Source organism: Ascidiella aspersa, chromosome 3 (assembly GCF_963924565.1).
Source record: "Ascidiella aspersa chromosome 3, kaAscAspe10.2, whole genome shotgun sequence".
In the NCBI taxonomy this organism is placed as follows: domain Eukaryota; kingdom Metazoa; phylum Chordata; class Ascidiacea; order Phlebobranchia; family Ascidiidae; genus Ascidiella; species Ascidiella aspersa.
This window is the reverse complement of record NC_139449.1, coordinates 14,004,447-14,023,335: the sequence shown is the minus strand read 5'-3', so window position 1 is coordinate 14,023,335 and position 18,889 is coordinate 14,004,447. Positions and strand designations below refer to the sequence as shown.

The window sequence follows — 18,889 nt, the reverse complement described above, 5'->3', positions numbered from 1 at the left end:
TACCGTCTTTGTGTTATGGTCATTGTATCGTAAATAAATAATCCCTTTCCGATTCCAAATTATAATTAGGATGAATTAACGCACTAGTGCAGTGGTTCTCAACCTTTTTTAGCTTACGGACCGGTGAAATTTTAAACAAATTTTGCGGACCGGTGGACCTTTAAAAATCAAAATCAACCCAAAATGTAATTACGACAAAAGTATATGCAACTTAAAAGCAAAGAATGGAAACTTCAATTAAATTAGCAATTTTCTGCTGTCTTTCTTATATCATACGTGGTATACGAAAGTTTTTCACATACAACAATCTTAAAGTAGAAGACTTCAACGACGTGTAGCCTACTTATAAACAGTTGGGCACAACACTGCGCATTGTAACGTACGGTAAATCCAAAGTAGACAATTAACTTTATGTTACGTCACAATGCTGCAAATTACGGAACTGGCGAAGTTCTTAATTTAGTGAACAAGTTTTTAACATCTTGCATTTTACAATTGAGATATAAAATGTAATATATTTGGCGGACCGGCAGAAAAGTTGACGCGGACCGGCGGTTGAGAACCACTGCACTAGTGCATGTTATTTGTGCTTGATTGGAAACTCTTTACATGGTTTCTGTGTAGCTGTGTAGCCATGCAGCTGTGGTGTCAACAACATCACAAATTGTTTTGCAAGTATTGTATTAACAATGCCACTTTAGAGAGAACGCTTTTCATGTGCCAATACATAACGTCTCTAAGAAACATAAGAGCTGCGAGTATACGGCACCGCTAACAAGCATTTTACACCACCAGAAAACAATAAGACTGTCAGGTATGACGAATTGTTAATTCCCCGTACAGCAATGCAATGTGCCTGTGCCATACAGCAATGTGCCTGTTAACAACCGTTTAAAATACGAACTGTGTGGTAATGGGGTACATATTATGTCCCCGGGTGTTAAGGTCAAAATGAGACTGCTTCTTCTTTAAATACAATCTTCTCTTAAAATTTAAATTGTTTTTCCGTATAAAGTAAGCGGTAAGATATACTATGTTAAAGTAATAGAAAATGTGATTAAACATGGAGAAGGGGCGCCAATTTTTTTTTATAGTTTGACCCGGGGCTCAAAATACCGAACTACGCCACTGGTTGTAAACAAGTCATTGTGAAATGATTTAAGTTCAAGTCAAGTCTTTTCGAATAAATAACAAAGTCCAAGTCATCGGTTGCCCAAGTCAAGTCATAAATAGAGCAAGTTAATTTCGTCAAGTCCTTGTCATACAAATTAAAGCCTTAACTGATCAACTCGTCCGATTATGAGCAATAACTCAAGTAAATAAACCAATTTAAAAAATGCTTTATTGAACTTCATTTCTGAAAGACTTTAAGTCAAATCAAGTGATTTACTCGAAAGACTTAAGTCAAGTCAAGGAAAGTCATTTAGACTAAAATACTTAAGTCAATTCGAGTCATTTGAAAATAGTGACTTGAGTGCACTTAAGTCAAGTCATTAGTTCGAATTTTTCATCGTGATTGACTTATAGCCTATATTGTGATAGACTACAATTAATAAAACCCGTTGTGTAGTAAAACTCGTTATGTAATTAATAGGAATGTAAAACTATTTGTCTGTGGCTGCTTTAAGCACAATACAGCCCCAATATCAAGTATGCTAATCCAAACAAGCCCAGATATAAAAAAAAAATCGAAGTGAATAAATTGTTGTTCTGCTGTTTATTTCCAAGCATCACTATGAACTTTTCTTTTGCTGCATTTTTAATGCAGTTGCGAGGCTCAAGAAGGTTTAAAGGATTGGTTAATTCCAGAACAGAAGGTTTCACAGTACGTTTAATCTATGGTTGCCTCATTTTAAAACGCACAAGTAGGCTACTGGGAAACAGGATTATTATTGTTGTTTGAAAGCAAACAAAACACCAAGATGAAGTTAATCCGGCTCCAACTATATAGACAACCTGTTTTCCACCCATTTACGTAACACAAATCAGGTAAATATATATACAATCCACTCATATGGGTATCATAGGCTATATTCACACACAATAGATGGAAAATATTCTCCCATATGCTACACCGTTACGCTTAACTGTGTGGCGGCCTTCCGAATGTGGTACAGCGCTTGTGCATGCCGGACCTAACTCGATTGCGATTGCCCAGTATAAATCCGTCGAGTTCCGACGTCAAATCCGACTTAGCAATGGCCATTACAACTTGTATGACAAATGCTATTATAACTATTATTCTTTTTTTAATTAGGAACGATTTACGATATTGTACGTCATCCTTGCACGAGGTTTATGAAATCTGAAGTTAAGCGGTACACAAAAACAAAATACACGCACGGGTATTAATGGGCAGAATACAATCACCATTTCAACGTAAACTAATATTAGTTACTGCGCCTTAACACCGCTAGCAAAATACTAACGCGAGCAACGCTTGCATAAGGCTTGTATGCTGCAGGGTACCACAATCGAAAGCGCTATAACAAAACGCAGGGTATGAAATTAATAGAATGTTAGAACTTTGCGACAATAACGAGCAGCATGTGATCATTTAGTCCTTTGTAAATTTTTTTTGTCGACATAAACCAAAAAAATGCAAATTAAAATAGCAGTATTAAATTATACAACATGAACTCTTAACATCTTACGCGCCTATAAATAAGTAGAAAAAAAAATACAGCATGTTATTCAATTTATTTACCTTATAATATTGCGGAATTATGTTCCTCCCAAGATATCGCTAGCTGTTCTTGTCCCCAAAATTGTACATTCTTCCATAGCGAATTGGGTTGTATTATAAAACATTCGGATAACTAAATCTGACATTTGTACTTTGGCCAGTTGCACTTGGTTTATTGCATACGGTCAAAAATGCCCGTCTTGGTGTACATCCCGGCATGGTCTCACAGCACACTGGTTGCGAAGATAGCAGGTATAGAGATAGACATCCGAATATATTCTGCGTCAAAGTATATTATAAAGTTTGTCATTTGAAAAAAAATACTTGAAAAAATTGAAATTAATTACGGCAAAATAACATAAACATAACGTAAAAACATGTATAAATGTAATTAAGTGTCATTCAACGTTAGCGTCTTCTAGTGTAAGCGTCTGGCGCAAAATGCTAGCTTCGTCCAGTTCACACTTAAAGCGCTGCCACGTTAACACCAGGCGAGTCTAGTGTGAACCAACCTCATGATTGATGTCTTTGACATTCAAACCTCTAACAATATTACTCTCTATGCTTAAGGACTCCTGCAATAAGCCTGAAATAAGAACAACATAAACGTTGGAATAAAACACACTTCGGAATAAGACCAAAATAGGACTAATACCTAATAAATACCTAATAAGTCCAAAACCAGTCGGAATAAGACCTAGATGCCAGAATCAGGCATAAACAACACTTTACTTAACCTCAAACCTCACCCCTAAGTATATCACTAGTTCCCCACACAAACTCTTAGCCATTTTCTAACCCACCCATTAACTACCAATAATCCCAAGCAGGGCTAAAAATCCAATGCAAAAACAGAGGCGCCTTAACGGCGCCGGTCAATCTAGGGCATTAAAATGTTGACACTATAACGGCCGATGCCAGACCTACAGCCCCCGATCGACCCATACCCTCTCGCTACAGGTTCAGTTCTTTATTTTGACCATTTAGGCTTTATTCCGATGAGTTTAGGGCGTATTTTTCGACAGATTTATATCTTATTCAGGCGATTTCGGTCTTATTCTGTACTGGACAGTAATCCGCGTATTAGGCATTTATATTGTTGTTCTAATACAGGGGTCGGCAACCTACGGCCCGCGGGCCGGATCCGGCCCGCCGATGTAATTCATCCGGCCCGCCGCCTGTTTGACAAATTAGACACTAGTCTATTTCACTTACTTTTTGACTATTTTAACTACCTTATTGCGAAAAATTTTCGCGCTTTGTGCGAATGTTCATTATACGTACGGTTTGTTTACGTTTTGATGCTGGCTTTTTAACTGGATCAGCGCTTCTTTACCGTTGCGCCGTGCAAGGCTGCCAGGTATGTAGCGCAAAATGGGAAAAAGTATTAAAAAATATTGGATATACATTTTTTATTATTATTTTTCTATTTTCGGCAATGTAATAAAAACTGGCAAAAAAATGTAAAAGAAATACCGGTATCCTCGACTTGAAACAGGTGCACCTCGACTTGAAACAGTTAACAAACACTGAGCTACATATTAACTTTAAATGTCATCGCGTTTCATCAAAGTAGTTTTATTACACTTCTCACTCGCTTTGCGTCAACACTTTAATGCCTCTGTAAATGTAATTAAACACGTTTTTAAGTGCAAAATTACCCCGAGGTTGTTCTAACATTTTATTAACACAATTCTTGGTTATCATTTTGTGCGGCCCGCAGAGACCTTTTTAAGTTTGGTTTTGGCCTGCGACTAGAAAAAGGTTGCCGACCCCTGTTCTAATACTATAGGTTTATAAATATTTCTGCTTTGGGTATATTGTTGCGTTTTAGGTTTTATTGTGTTTCCCCTAAAAAGTATAGCACATAACGTAAATAGTTCTTAACTCGTTTGCAGCATAAATAAAACGATTTGTTTATCTATTCACACATAAGGCACATTTTGACTCGACTCAGTCATTCGTTTTTAGGCAAAATCTGTACTGCACTCAACGCCTATCTATAACAGGCGCTGCTGCACTGGCACTATAAGCCTTACAAAAATTTATATCAGCCCTCACAAATTTTCCTTAAAAAATTGAGGGCAGAATTTTTCCAGGGCCCAATGGCTGTAGTGGTTAATCTGGCGCTGCCCTTAAGGGATAATTCCTATTTTACGAGTTTTATAAAATATATTTTGATGGGTAGGGTAGCATCCGAAAGAAATATCAGTGTAGGTTACTATGCTAAAAATAACATTAAAAGGCATAACTTCTGAATAAATTAACCTTTTTAGTTGATTTTTTCACCGGGCAAAGCGGACCCACTAACAAAATATAATTTCATTGCTTTGTTGTGTGGAAATGCCGGATCAAGGATTTTGGTTTAAGAGAAGAGTATATTTCATAGCGTATAAAAATTTTCAGAATTTTCTTCACATTTTTCAATAGTTACAGGTTGCGTCATAATTCAAGGCTAAAAATAATTTATAAAAGTAGGCCAAATAATACAGGCTAAAAACATTTTATAAACTAGGCCAAAACGTAAAAACGAGGAACATTTCGAAGCCAAAAAAAACGAGGAAACATTTCGAAGCCAAATTTTCGTTCTGAAGCGTCAGTGCAGCTGAATGGTTCATTGTCATATCTAAGCTAAAATTATTATTATATTTAAGAATCTGATTTGTGCAAAGTTATTTTTAATTAAAATATCTAATCGCCTATTGGAAATCATTGAATAAGCGACGAGTAACCTATACCTGAATTATGTTAAAATAAAATTAGCGTTAACGACAAACACACTTCGATTTGTAGACTTTAATAACAACCAAATTCACAGTACCACGGAAAAAAATGACCTTTCTCAATAAAGAACAAGTACAAACAAATGAAAGCACCAATAAGGGCAGTTTATCAAGAAATCAATTCATTGCATGCTTGATTTCGTTATAGTCATGGTTATAAGCCCCGATGGTTTGCCATTTGCAAGTTTTTCTAACAAAACAACATAGATATCTCGAGGACAAAGACTTCAAAAGAAAATGCATAACTTAGAGGCAAACTAAATAGACAATTATTACTAATACAAATAACAAACATAAATACTAATGATGTACATAGTAACCTACAAAGTTTGCTTGGACAAAATTATAATTTCTCGAAAATATGTGGACAAAAACGCTGGAAAACAATTGCACATATGCAAATATTAAGCTATGTGTTTTTCTTTAAAATAAAAAAACCAATGCAAGCAGCGGCAGCAGCAACTCCCACGGTAATATGCGGAATGTAATCTATCACGCTCACAACTTCTCCGTTATCTTTCGGGGCCGCGTGATGTTGTTCAGCCGATTGATTCAGTTTTGATGGAGACTCAGGGCGAGCTGGTTTTGATGGTTCGATATAAACAGGTTCTGCAATCTTGTCTGATTTCTTGTTTGTGATCGACGCGACCATTTCAAATTCGATATTGGTACTACTTCCACCTAAAACTATAGAACTTCAATCAAAGAAGGCCAGACATTACCGTTGTGAAAGTGCGTTTATGAATAATAAATGATTTTCAATTAATAAAATACTCCGCATTTATGCAGTAACTCTAATTATGGTATTATTTTACGAAGTACATAAGTACATTTGTATATTTTTATTGAAAAGTGTTTTTACACTAACACCATTCAACATTAAAATAACAGTTGTTCTCGTTTTTTCTTAATTAAATACACTCAATTTAAAGCAGGAGTAGGGAGCCAAAGTAAAACAGCATAGGCTCCGGCTACAGCTACGTAGATGTAGTTTTTGCTTCATCACAGGCTAACATAAGTTACATTTGTCACAATAAACTGTTTAGTAGTTTTCATTAGAGCAATTTAAAATTCCCTTGAGCTAGAGCAGATAAAAATTTCGCAGCTTCACCTCTACACATTTAAAAAATGGTCCGGCTGCACAAAAATAATACAAAATGGATGGCTCCACAAATAATCAAGTAATATTACACCTTCATCATAAGCTAAAATTTCTTTATTTTGTTTCTAGTATATTTTTTATGAATTGCTAATGAAGCAATGGGTCTTCAAAGCAAGAAAGGGGTCACACACTGATTTAATAAAGTCATCCAGGCTTTTAGATGCTCAGTTAATTTCGTTCCATTAATATGAGCCTATTGCTTAAACTTATTATAAAAGATAAAAAAACTGGTGTGTTCGTCTAACTGTTTGTAACATTTAACAATATATTGCATTTAAACTAAAAAAATGACCACCTCTATTTTAGGGGTTCTCAAACTTTGGGTCAGCACCCCCATTGGCTTAATTTAGCGAAACTCTTGCCAAATGTAATTATGTCAGCATCTATGTCACAATCAAGTTATTATTTTACAATTTTGAATTGTATAAAATTGAGTTATAGTTTGCTGCTAGGTTTAAATTCATTGCCATTTCAGGAAATAAGGTTTTACATAGCACAACAAATGAGTAAATAAGGTTTTACATAGCACAACAAATGTGACAGCGTGCCTGGCGAGAAATGCATGATTTTTTTTAAATCATACAGTAATATGATAAAAAATAGAAAAATATTCCAGTTATTAAGTTGTACACTTGTACATTACAATTATCAAGTGTAGCACTTGTGTTTTGTGAGGTAACAATAGTGAAAACACAATTACAAATACATTTTAATTTTTTTTCATTTGTAATTTTTCGCGTTTTTGTCCAAATTTGACACAGAATTTCTATCAGAAAACATTGAGAACCATGAATTAATTTTGCATGGTAGACTTGTCATATCTTAGTAAATGTGGACAAAATTTCAGTGCAAATTTTCACCGGGGTCATGGGTAACCGGAATATTAAAAGGACCCCACTTTTTTTTTTTTTTGTTTTTACTTATGTTTCACAATAAATATCTTCCAATCCATTTAATATTTTATAGTGAAATTTTCGCAGTTAAGAGAGAATTCTATAAACAACATTTCAACCCATTTTTAGCCAATTGCAATAAAAAATTGGGTCTTGGCGAGGTTTCAAAATTAGAGAAAAATTTAGCCAAGTGCTCGGAAAGGCCAACTTTGGATATCTATGACCTTTGACCTTTCAGAGTGACAATCTAAACTATGTTGTTTTTTTAATATTTGGTAGAAGTACCATCACCTGTAAAAAAGAGTTGTTACCTTATTTAGTTTAGCAGTAATAGGGCGTCAAACATGGTCCAAAATAGAAAAATTGTGCCCCCTCGGCAGACCCCCCCAAACAAAAATCTTCATAACTCTGGCATTTGTCGACAAATTACGCTCAAATTTCGCAGGTATTCATTATATAGGATAGCGAAAAGGTGTGTAAAATTTAAGGAAAATCGGAGAGGTTGAATTTCTTGACTGTGTGAATTGACACGGAATGGCCCTTCAGTAAACAAGAACTTTGATAAAAATTAGGCTGTCATACTCCCCCCTTGAAAAACCATTGGCACAAAAGAGAAAACAATGGGTTAACCCTCACAGGATCTGCCTCCGCTTGATATTGTCACCAAGTTATATTAAAAATAACTATGTAAAGCAATGTTTAGTTTGTTGAAAGAAAAAAAAAATACATAAATTACCTGCGTTTTCAATATCAGGAACATCACCAGCACCCATCATTTGCATTAATGAACTGGTCATAGGGGGTCGTTCAACAAGTTCTGGAGGAGTTGCAGAGTTTAAACTTTCTTGCTCATCATCAACATTTGCAGTCACCAATGAAAATGGAGGTGAATCAGGCGGTGAAGGAACAATTTGAAGAGGTTCTGTTGTGTAGATATATTTGGTGACTTGTACACTATTTTTTCAATTTAATTAAATAAGGTGAAAACAATAATACACTAACTACCTGTTGGAAAATGACTCGATTCCATCTCCATGTCCTACAAAATATCAACCACAGTTTAAAATAGATTAAAAATAAACAAATTATTGTTTCGTGTCATTTTAAATTTCATGTTACAGTATGAGGTAGTGCCCTATTATTTAAAAGCAAAATCTAAATGAAATAAACATATCACTTAGTCCTGGCTGTAAACAAAATAGTATAATATCATTTGAAAAAAGTGTATCAATAGTGTTTACTGCTTTGATCAATTGTTTTAACACCCTTAAGCTTAAATTTAAAAAGTCACACATCATCTGGTTGGTGAACCATCACTAGACTAGAAAGTATTCCACTTGAGCTCAGCTGGCTTGCAACATTTTCCTGGAAAATAAAAACAATTTACTTTCTAAGTTAACTTATTTTGCTTTAATTTGCGGCTATTCTAATTACCCATCCACCCTTTTCCTCGATAAAAATACGAGCATCCGATCGGCAAAATCTTGTACTTGCATCCAAAACATTAATTAGGTCAGATGCATCAAGCTTACAAATCAGACAATATGTGAAATAGAAGATAAGAGCAATCTGAAAGTAAAACATCAACGACAATCATTTGCTAGAAACAACAGTAATGTGTTTTGTCATTAATTTATTTATCAGAAATCATGTGACAACTGGCAAACTTTTGAAAAACTATAGTGGATATACAAAAATCAAGTAAAATAAATAAAACGAGATTAGCAAGCCAGTCTAAAACCAAATAAGGTTGCACAGACAGTCTAAACCAGCATATTCCAACTATACTTTTTCTAGGGCTATTCAAAAGCAATTTGTTTTGTATAATGGGTCAATGTTGCATGCAGGATCTGTAACGCTTCCTGATACACTAATTGCTAATATTCTAAAAATATATATTTTATGTGCCAAAAACCAATTTGATAAAAAATAATTAATATGAAAGAAAAATACAATTTTGGTTGTCATTAATCCTTTTTTCCCGATAAAAATAAAATTGGGGGCTAATGAAAAAAAGAGTCCACAGGCCTGTATTTGGACCATGCTGGAACTAGTTGTTTATTGGTTTATTTTGGTCTGATGAGGTTATTCATCAAACTACAGTTTTTGAATAGGAGTGATACTGTTAAAAAAACAAATATACTGTTATACAGTACACTGTATATTTAGCCTTGTTACTCACATGATCCCATGATTGTATAACTTCAAGAAATTTAGAAACAGTTAACCGAAAAGTACTTTCATCAATAGCACTGAAAAAAAAATGTTTTCTTAGTCTAACAATCATTAAATAATGCATTCTCTTTCAAAATAATGTTTAGCCACAGAAACATGTGCTTTAGCTTGTGCAGAATGACTTGTGTTATACATTCTAGGTCAGGGTGGTCCAAGGTTGACAGCATCGTGGGCCACATTTTTTTTGGCGACTTGCTCGCGGGCCACACATAGAAGACTACATCAGTGCTTAAAAAATTGTTTATTTAACAGTTAAACCCCAAATGTTTTTTTGAATAAATGGAGTACATTTAAACACATTTGCTATTTTGTTTATTAATTTTTTTTCAATAATTCGTCAACATCAACATCTATATCAGTAGTTGACAAACGCAAGCAGGCATCTAATGTCTCATCTCCCAACCGGTTCCTTGTATTAGATTTCAGTCTTTTCATAACGGAAAAGGCACTTTCACAAATATAGGTGCTCCCAAACATCGACAACATCCTTAAAGCAAAATCCGTTAAATTTGGAAAGTTCTCTTTGTTGGCAAGCTTCCAAAAATCTTCATTTCTCTCATTCTTTTTGGATAGGAGAAAAATATTTGACTGCAAATCGCATAACTCTAACTGGAATTCAGCTGGCTGAGATTCAATTTTTATTTCCATGGGGTTATTAAAGAGTTCAATTTTTTCTTTGATTAAATTAAATTCAGCGTATCTGTCATCGAATTCTTTTTTCACGTTGAGAAGTATCTCTGCAAAAGAAGAAAACTCTACAGTTTTTCCCTCTTCAAGTAATAATTGACATGATGGAAAATGAGTAACAAGATTATTTTGGAGGTTGTCCAGAAATAATTTTAGCTTCCTGCGAAAAGCTTCAACATGTCCGAAAAGTTGACTAATAATTTGATCTTTTTGTTCAAAATGTTCAGATGACCGGTAAAATCTGTTAAAAATGCCAGCGATGCGATAAATTTTTCATCGCTTAAAAGAATCTTGTATTTTTCCATTCCCTTTACTTCTTCGCGTAGAAAACACTTAATTTTCCTTTTCGTAAAGAAAAAAGTGTTTCCTGCACTTAACCAACGAATTTTCAAATAGAGTGAAACGTCATCATATTGAGCATCTAACTCATTTAGGCAACTAATAAATTTTCTGCGCCTTTGGGCTTTATTTCCACCTCTGATGGCGTTTACTATTGCCATTACACTACTTATAATGTCACTCATTTGCAAGACTTTAGTGCACAATAGTTCCTGATGGATAATACAGTGAAATGTTGGGCAATTTACGCCATTGGTTTTCAACAGCCCAACTAGTCCAGTTTTGCATCCGGCCATTGCTTGAGCACCATCTGTCACAACACTGGAACACTTTTCAAAGCCACCGTATGCATTGGCAACAGATACAAGACTGTTGTAAATATCTGAACCTTTTGCTGTCCCATGAAGTGAAGCTGCCATAAGTAATTCTTCATGAATAGTGAAATCGCTGTCGACAGTGCGGATAAAAATTAGAAGCTGATTAATATCGCATATGTCAGTGCTTTCGTCTAAAGCCAAGGAAAAATATTTACATTTGTGAACTATACTTTTAACCTTTGAAGTCACATGTTCACTTATTTCCATTACCCTCCGTGCAACAGTTTGATGAGAAAGGGGCACAGTTTCAAATTGTTTGGCCATTTTTTCGTTGCCAAACGCGAGTGCCATCTTTATTGAGCATTTCTTTACAAGTTCTCCGTCTCTGAAAGCTTTACCATTAGCTAGCATCAGAGAAACTGGAGATGCCTTCTGGTCAGAAGTATTTATTTTTCAAAGTTGGTAATACAACTTATTTGGTTTTTAAATCTGCTTTTTAAGTCTTTTAAAACGGCTTCCCTTGCAGCGCCCTCGTATTGTTCATATTTATTTTGATGACAAGTTTCATAATGGCATTTTAAATTGTATTCTTTAGTAATTGACACAACTTGTAAACATATCAGACATTGTGGTTTATTTTTGGTCTCAACAAACAAGTACTTTTCCTCCCATATCGAGTTAAAAAATCTATTTGAATTAGTCAACTTTCTTTTTGCACTCATTTTTAAAAACTAACGCAGAGATAGCAGTGCTGTGATCTGTATTATTCAATCTGTGGTTCCCTAATTATGTTACTTTGACATTACAAAATGCCCACTATTTTGTCATTATTACTTTTATTCGTATTAAGCGTTTATGACGCACAAAACACGTTTGATTTAAAGGCTGTTGTAGGCAATGGCAAAATAGCCAGCCTAGTGTAGCCTACTGTTTACCAAAGTGGGGTTAGAGGCCCCGCATATATTTCGCGTTTATTATTTTTGAGACTTTTGTTATTTATCACTGTAAAACTTAAATGGTTGCGGAAAGTTTAAATAAATCAAAAATGTTTGGCGGGCCTGGGTTTGGACCACCCTGTTCTAGGTTGTTACCATTTATAACATAGCTCAAATTGAAAAAGTGATTTTTTTATTATTGATGATTTTTCTTCAATGAATATATTATTTTATATTTTTAATTTACAAAAAACAATAATTTCAAACAAGTTTTTGATTACATTTCAGCAAAATTTGCATAATATTTTAACAAGGAAAAAAACTTTTAAAATCTTCAGTGCCTGTCTAATTACCCGCAAACAATAAATAATTTTATTAGCAACACAAGTGCAAAATGCTGTGGTTTTTAATTACAATTATGATCAATTTATCGATAAACTTCAGGCCATCGAACTATTTACCCTTGAGGCAGTCCCACAGATGTTTTACCTGTCTGTTAAATCCGCAATTGCACTAGCAAAAACTTCTGCAGAGACATCTCCAGGAACTTGCTGCATCAATGATAAACTTTTGGCAGCCGCGATTAAATCTATATAATACGATTATTTTTAGTTAACATGAATAAGTATCATAGTTTTATTAATATTTAATAGTCACTACATACCAGGAATATAGTAATAATTTTAAGATTGTCTGTCAGGCTATTTAACAGTTCAACTTTATGTACATTAACTTCGCTTTATCCTGATTGCTGAACATTGTGAACTGATTGTAGGCTATGTTAAATCAGTAAGCAATGAAAATAATAAGAAATTTGCAAGTTCAAAAAATAAGAAATTTGTTTGTTTTTAAAGCAAAATATTGGCAAAAATACCAGCCCAAATTACAGATACGGATATATCAGTAAGAGCAGAATATTGGCAAACCAATATATCAATTTATTTCTGCAAAAGAGTATATGACCCATCAATACTGTTTAAAGTAGAATATTTCAGCCACAATCAGTGACACAAAGGGCAACGTTTAGGCATAAGTAAAACTGTTACGCCATTTAAAACTATATTTTCGCAGTATGTTTCTCCCTCTGACGAAGATGTTATGCTACACATAACATTACTGTTTAGTTACTTGTTAATTGGCACATTCATTTTTTGTAATCATGGGATATAGCACAGTGTGACATCTTAGCATAATGGATTGTTTCATTTTGTTTAACCATGCAAAACTCAATTAGATAACTATCGTGAAACTAGGGTTGCAAAATTCCCGGGAATTTTCAGAGCTGAAACTTTCCATGGAAATTTTGGGAATTAACGGAAATTTTGGGAATTTTAGAAAACTTTTAAAACAATCTTATTTTGATATTGAAACAGGAAAATAATGGCCTTATACTGTTTAGATTAAAAGTACTATGTATAACTAAAATACTTAAGAACATACAAACACATGGTTTTAGTTTATTAACTGCAAAAATGAATCATCATTAGGGCCCGCAAAAGTCAATAAAGTCAAAATTTTTAAAGGACCTCATCTGTCCACGAATCAAAGAATAAAGTTGTTTTCAGCACCTAGGGAATTGTTTACAAGAAGTTTATAGGTCAAAATAAAGTCAAAATTTACAATAAAGTCGACATTTTTAATAAAGTCATAATTTGTCACATTATGGGTTTTAAAAAAGTTTTTGTTTTTCTTGAGAGTAATTTTTGTATAAAATGTTGTGGAAGCATTGTAAATCAGGAACTGTGACACAATTAAACCATATTAACCCATAAAAGCAAGAAATATGTCGCAATGCCGACTTGGATCAGCAGTAACTTTTATTGCAAATTTTTTTAATTATTGTTACTTATTTATATAATTCTTATAAAACACTTCCTATTCATAAACGTGGTGTTTTCGAAGATCAACAGTTTGAATTTTAGGAATAGCCCACTGACATTCTGTAATACAAAAATGCTTAAGAAAGCTAAATCTATCGCCAAAAACACGACGGACTTTTATAATCCATAAAACAACGACTTTTTCAACAAAATATTATGTTTGGATAACTGGCATCAATTCAAGGAGGAACTGTGGCCTCTACAAATAAGCAATTTCGTTAAGTCAAAATTTAATAAAAAATAAAGTCAAAAAAAATTTTTTTAGGTCAAAATAAAAGTGGCCAATCTGTTTCACCAAATCTGTTTTTTTACATACAAAAACAGCTAAGACCGGTCTGGGCCAAAATATCCCCAGCTTACTGTAGCTAAATCTTTAACATTTGTTGTTTTGTGAGTTACAAAGTCGTTACTAGTTCCTGCCGGTTAGCATCTCCACTTGCTCGTCTAGAAATGCCCAAGATAGGTTTTTAATATTTTTTGGGGGTTGATGAAATATTAAACAAAGGTTTTAAACATAATAAATGCCAAATTTGAAAATTCCCAATATTCCCATTATTCCAGGGTCCCTTAAAATTCTTGGAAACTTTCCACCCCTTTACAACCCTATGTGAAACTACATCGCCGGTACTACTACATTATTAGTCCTTTACCAGCTACACTCAATTATATCTACTGTACTGTATGCCTAAAACAGTCAGGTGCTGACTGTATTTGTCAAATAAAGCGAATAAACAGGGATTTTGAATCACGTGGCAATTTTTATGTGGTACGAGTTAGTATAAAATTTAGAAAATCATGACTTAGCATATTAGTTCAAAAATCTTTTACCAATATATTCAATAGTATACCATGTGTATTAAATTGAACAGATTCAATTTCTTTGTCAATAATATTAAGGATAACTTGCTCTTTATCTGGTGGCAAGTTGTCATCAAGTTTGCTAACTTCTTTTATGTAGTACAGGCATACTACTCTGCATCGATCCATAAAGGAGAGTCTTTCCATATTAATGATTGACATTCACAATAAATGAACACAAATTTTCAAAACTGTTAATATAGAAAACCCAAATGTTAACACAACAGAACAGTTTTATTCACTTGAGAAGAGTTTGCATTATTAAATCAACATGGGTTACATGTTTAAGAAATATTTTAATTGATGGTAAAAAAACACTTTTTAAAATGAAAGAAGTATGTTAAACTTAGTTTACTAAAAATTGGAATTCAAACAATGCAGTGTTGTTATGCAAGGACTACGTACTAGTCTCTATGCCAGTGGTTCTTAACCAGGGAGGTGGGTTCCATGTAGCGTTAGTTTGGTGTTAATTCTGCTTTAATGCTGTCCTATGCTTAACATCAAAATTACACAATCATGTGTAAATAAGTAACTGAAGAAACATGGTTAGCGATTTTTCGATTTACAAACTTTTGGGCTAGCCTACTATGTTGTAATAGTTTCTAGGTTTTTGTTCGTTTTTTTTTACTTATTACGGCCTATTTGGGCTGTGTTTGTTCAGAACAGTATGATATGGTTGAAGGTGATCTAAGTTGTGCACAGGGGTTATATGCGTCATGCAATTCTTTCCACAAAGTGTGTTTTTGCAAACTTTAACAACAAAACTGCGAACATTTTTTTGTCATCACTCTTAAAACACGATTAACGCAATGTTTAATATTTGTGATCCAGGCGACATTTTTATGTGGTTTCTATGCTGCCTTATAACTGTGGAGTCGATGGTCTTGCAACATGTTTGTCAAAATCAGCTTGATGAACTTTAATATATCGCGCACAACCAATTTTTTGTGTGTCAAATGTATCAGGTCAGCTATATTAAAGTTTATTCAATTGAAACAATTTTCTGCGCTTCGCGCAACTCGGAGACGGCTTTTGTCGAAAAATACCAAATTGCTTTTGGAATGTTGAATAAAATCTGAGGGGGGGGGCAAGGCACAGGAATATTCCCAAAGGCGGCGTGGCAGCAAAAGCGTTAAGAACTACTGGTCTAAGCGTTGTCCATCTATGTTGTTGCGAGCATTTTAATGAGACGGGAAAAGCAAATCAATTGGATTTTAGGGTACACACAAACACTTTTAAACTATCACCAGTAAGTTTGAGTTATTTGCAGAGCTGTCAACACATTTTTTTTTGCAAAATTTGCACAGCTGTCAACACATTTGAAAAATTACAATGCGATTTATTGCTAAAGCCAGGTACAATACTTTAAATTATAAAGTTTGTTACCGGGTTAAAAACTCCAAATTGAAGTAAGCAGCTCGAAAGGTTATGTGTAGTATCTCCAGAAGTAACACACCTAAAACTTTTATTCTCAGGGAAACTTTTCAACTTGCTTTGTATCTTATTTTAATGAACTTTTTGTTATGGGAACTTTTCTTCTTTGATTTTTCTCTTACCCAATATTTTTCAAAGTTCTTTAAGACAGTACATTTTACATCTTGGCTTTGTTTGTATAATATTGTACTACTGAGTTGCATACTAATTCTCTAGCCCTGTATTGAACTTTCGCACTTTGGAAGTTTGATACTGGGTTGAACATTAAATAGCCTCTTCCAAAATATTGTATAACGCGATAAACCAGTGGTCACCATTAACAAACTGTAACCCACAGAAACCAGATTAAATTCTGGTAAAAAGACATGGTACCTTTACAACACCACTACTTACTAAATCAGGATTATTTCTTGGTGTGACCCAAAAATAGTAGTTGTAAAGTCGTGATACCCAAATAGATGGCCCTATTTTTTTTTTTCTGAATTTGGCAGTTAATAGGATATTTATATAAGCGAAACAGAATTAAGCGGTGCAAGTTTATACATGCCACAAGTCGCTGATATAATTTATTTTGCAGTTATTTTCATAAAAGTGCACAATCAAAAAAATATATTTATTTTTTTCAGATTTTAAATGATAATCAAATAATTTAGCCCACATGATCACCATTTTGCAAGAGTACTTACATAAAATACCTTTGACCCTTTACCAAAGTTTCTAAATTTCTTAACATTTGCGCTAAGTACCTGTTGGGGTATTACTATTCTTTCAAAAATTTTAAATTGGGTCAACAAAGATTATTAGTTCTCAGTTTTACACATTCGTACTGCAAAATAACTTATCAATCAGGACTTTTATAGAAAATATTGTGACGTTCGCAGTTCGCCTTTGTCGTGCTTGTGTTTTTCTTGTGTACTTGTTTAGCGCCAATAAAAGATTAAGCCCTGAACTCTCTGCTTTGTGATCTTATGCTTATAAATCACCAATACTTGTACTTAATATTAGAAAATAGAAATTTTAATTGTTTTTTGGGGGACCCTTACGGGTTCCCTTTCCAATTGGGGTGCTCCCATCTGGAAAGTAAGACAAATCTCGACGAGATCTTGCGGGCGCAGGGCCGAAAAATTTGGGGTCACTGGTTGTAACTAAGGTCAAAAGTGCACCCCACAATTAAGGCATATGGAAACCCAGATGCATATTTATTCTCTAGGGGTGCAGGTCTAGTCTGTTGAAAAAAAATCGCAGGTGCATTGCCATAGTTTCCATAGTGGACTTTTTTTTGCATTTGTGCAAAATTTTTGGCACTTGCGCACTTATTTTCACAGAGGTGCGCAAGCAAATTGTTTTATTTATTCTCTTCTCAAAATTACTTTTTTTTATCTTACTGCAGCGTATCGTTATGCCGTACGCGACATGCTACACGCGACTCGGTTATGTCAGCTTGCGTCGAGCACTGATCTCTATCAAAAAAATGCAAATGACTGTAATTGAAGTAAAACTATATTAAAACCCATACAGAAGTAAAAGTCAATTTGAACATTTTGAACAACTCTTCATTCATTTTCTATGGAAAGCCAAAGCCGCAAAAATACCACTTTATGGATTTTAATAAGAAGTATTTATTAGGCCAAGGCGCGAAAGCGTTGATTCACATATAATTTTTTTAAATGAAATAGCAACATTGTAGTTCATTTAGCAACTTATGATTCAAACACTTGGCGATTTACTTTTACACAGCTACTTGGTGATTGTAACGTCTACTATGCAATCCATTTGTTCACTTTGTAATTCACATATCTTATTTGTGATTACCTAAACAAATTTTATTTACAACTTTTAGACATGTAATAGTAAAATAGCTTTTGAAACTGTAGAGGTCCCACCGTCTGTATTTGTTATTACTGTGTTCGTTGTGCGTGTGCCAAATGCCTGTGTCGTTCTGGTATATTTCCTTTCCCTGCATCCTGCTCGTTAACTGGCCAGTTTTAATCCTCAACACATTCGCTTTGAATGCAACGTTAGTCGTGTCCTTTCTACTGCAAGACAGTCAACAATGCACGCCTTACTGGCAACACGTGTTTTTACTGCGCTGTAAGGTCTTTTATTGAAAGCGAGCTATGCAAAATTATGTGAATGTACAATAAATCTATAAGCGACCTGACAGTATGCTCTTTAAATTACAATGGCAGTTTGTTTTAGTTTCGATTTAGTGGAGTCAGATAGCACGGTGGCCATGTCCCCCTGTTGAAATATACAAAACCCAACTAATAAGACAGCAACTCTACCTTATAACGTACAACAGGTGATTTTAACGTGACAATGTCACAATTGTTATTTGCGGAAACGGCGCGTACAAATCAAACGAGATAACATCGAATAACATCTCTGCGTTTTTCATAACATGTTGAATTGAAGAGAAACTTGGCGAATGGCATGAGAAAAAAGCAAATGACTTAATAACTTGGCACTTTGCTTGGCATTTTCAGGATTTTAACACGTCAAATGAAAGTGAAACGGCTAAAAATCAAACGTCTAGTTAACGATTGTAATGGCAATACTTATAATTAAATGGCTACTTTGCAAATCAAACAGCAACATGGCAAATGGCATAGTATGTTTAGAATTTTAACAACATGTCGAATCAAACGTCTAGTTAACGATTGTAATGGCAATACTTATA

The 18,889-nt window shown here is 34.2% G+C and overlaps 1 protein-coding gene across 1 annotated transcript; it reads right to left on the bottom strand.

Moving 5' to 3' along the window:
• Positions 1–5,473: 5,473 nt before the first annotated feature.
• Positions 5,474–17,508, bottom strand: LOC146160325 (uncharacterized). The gene is made up of 8 exons (XM_083385389.1): positions 14,766–17,508; positions 12,527–12,626; positions 9,707–9,776; positions 8,959–9,093; positions 8,818–8,889; positions 8,530–8,563; positions 8,261–8,446; positions 5,474–6,150 (listed from the first exon to the last, which is right to left on the bottom strand). The coding sequence occupies exons 1-8, from the start codon at positions 14,935–14,937 to the stop codon at positions 5,879–5,881; spliced, it is 1,041 nt and encodes a 346-aa protein (XP_083241515.1). The 5' UTR covers positions 14,938–17,508; the 3' UTR covers positions 5,474–5,878.
• Positions 17,509–18,889: the final 1,381 nt, after the last annotated feature.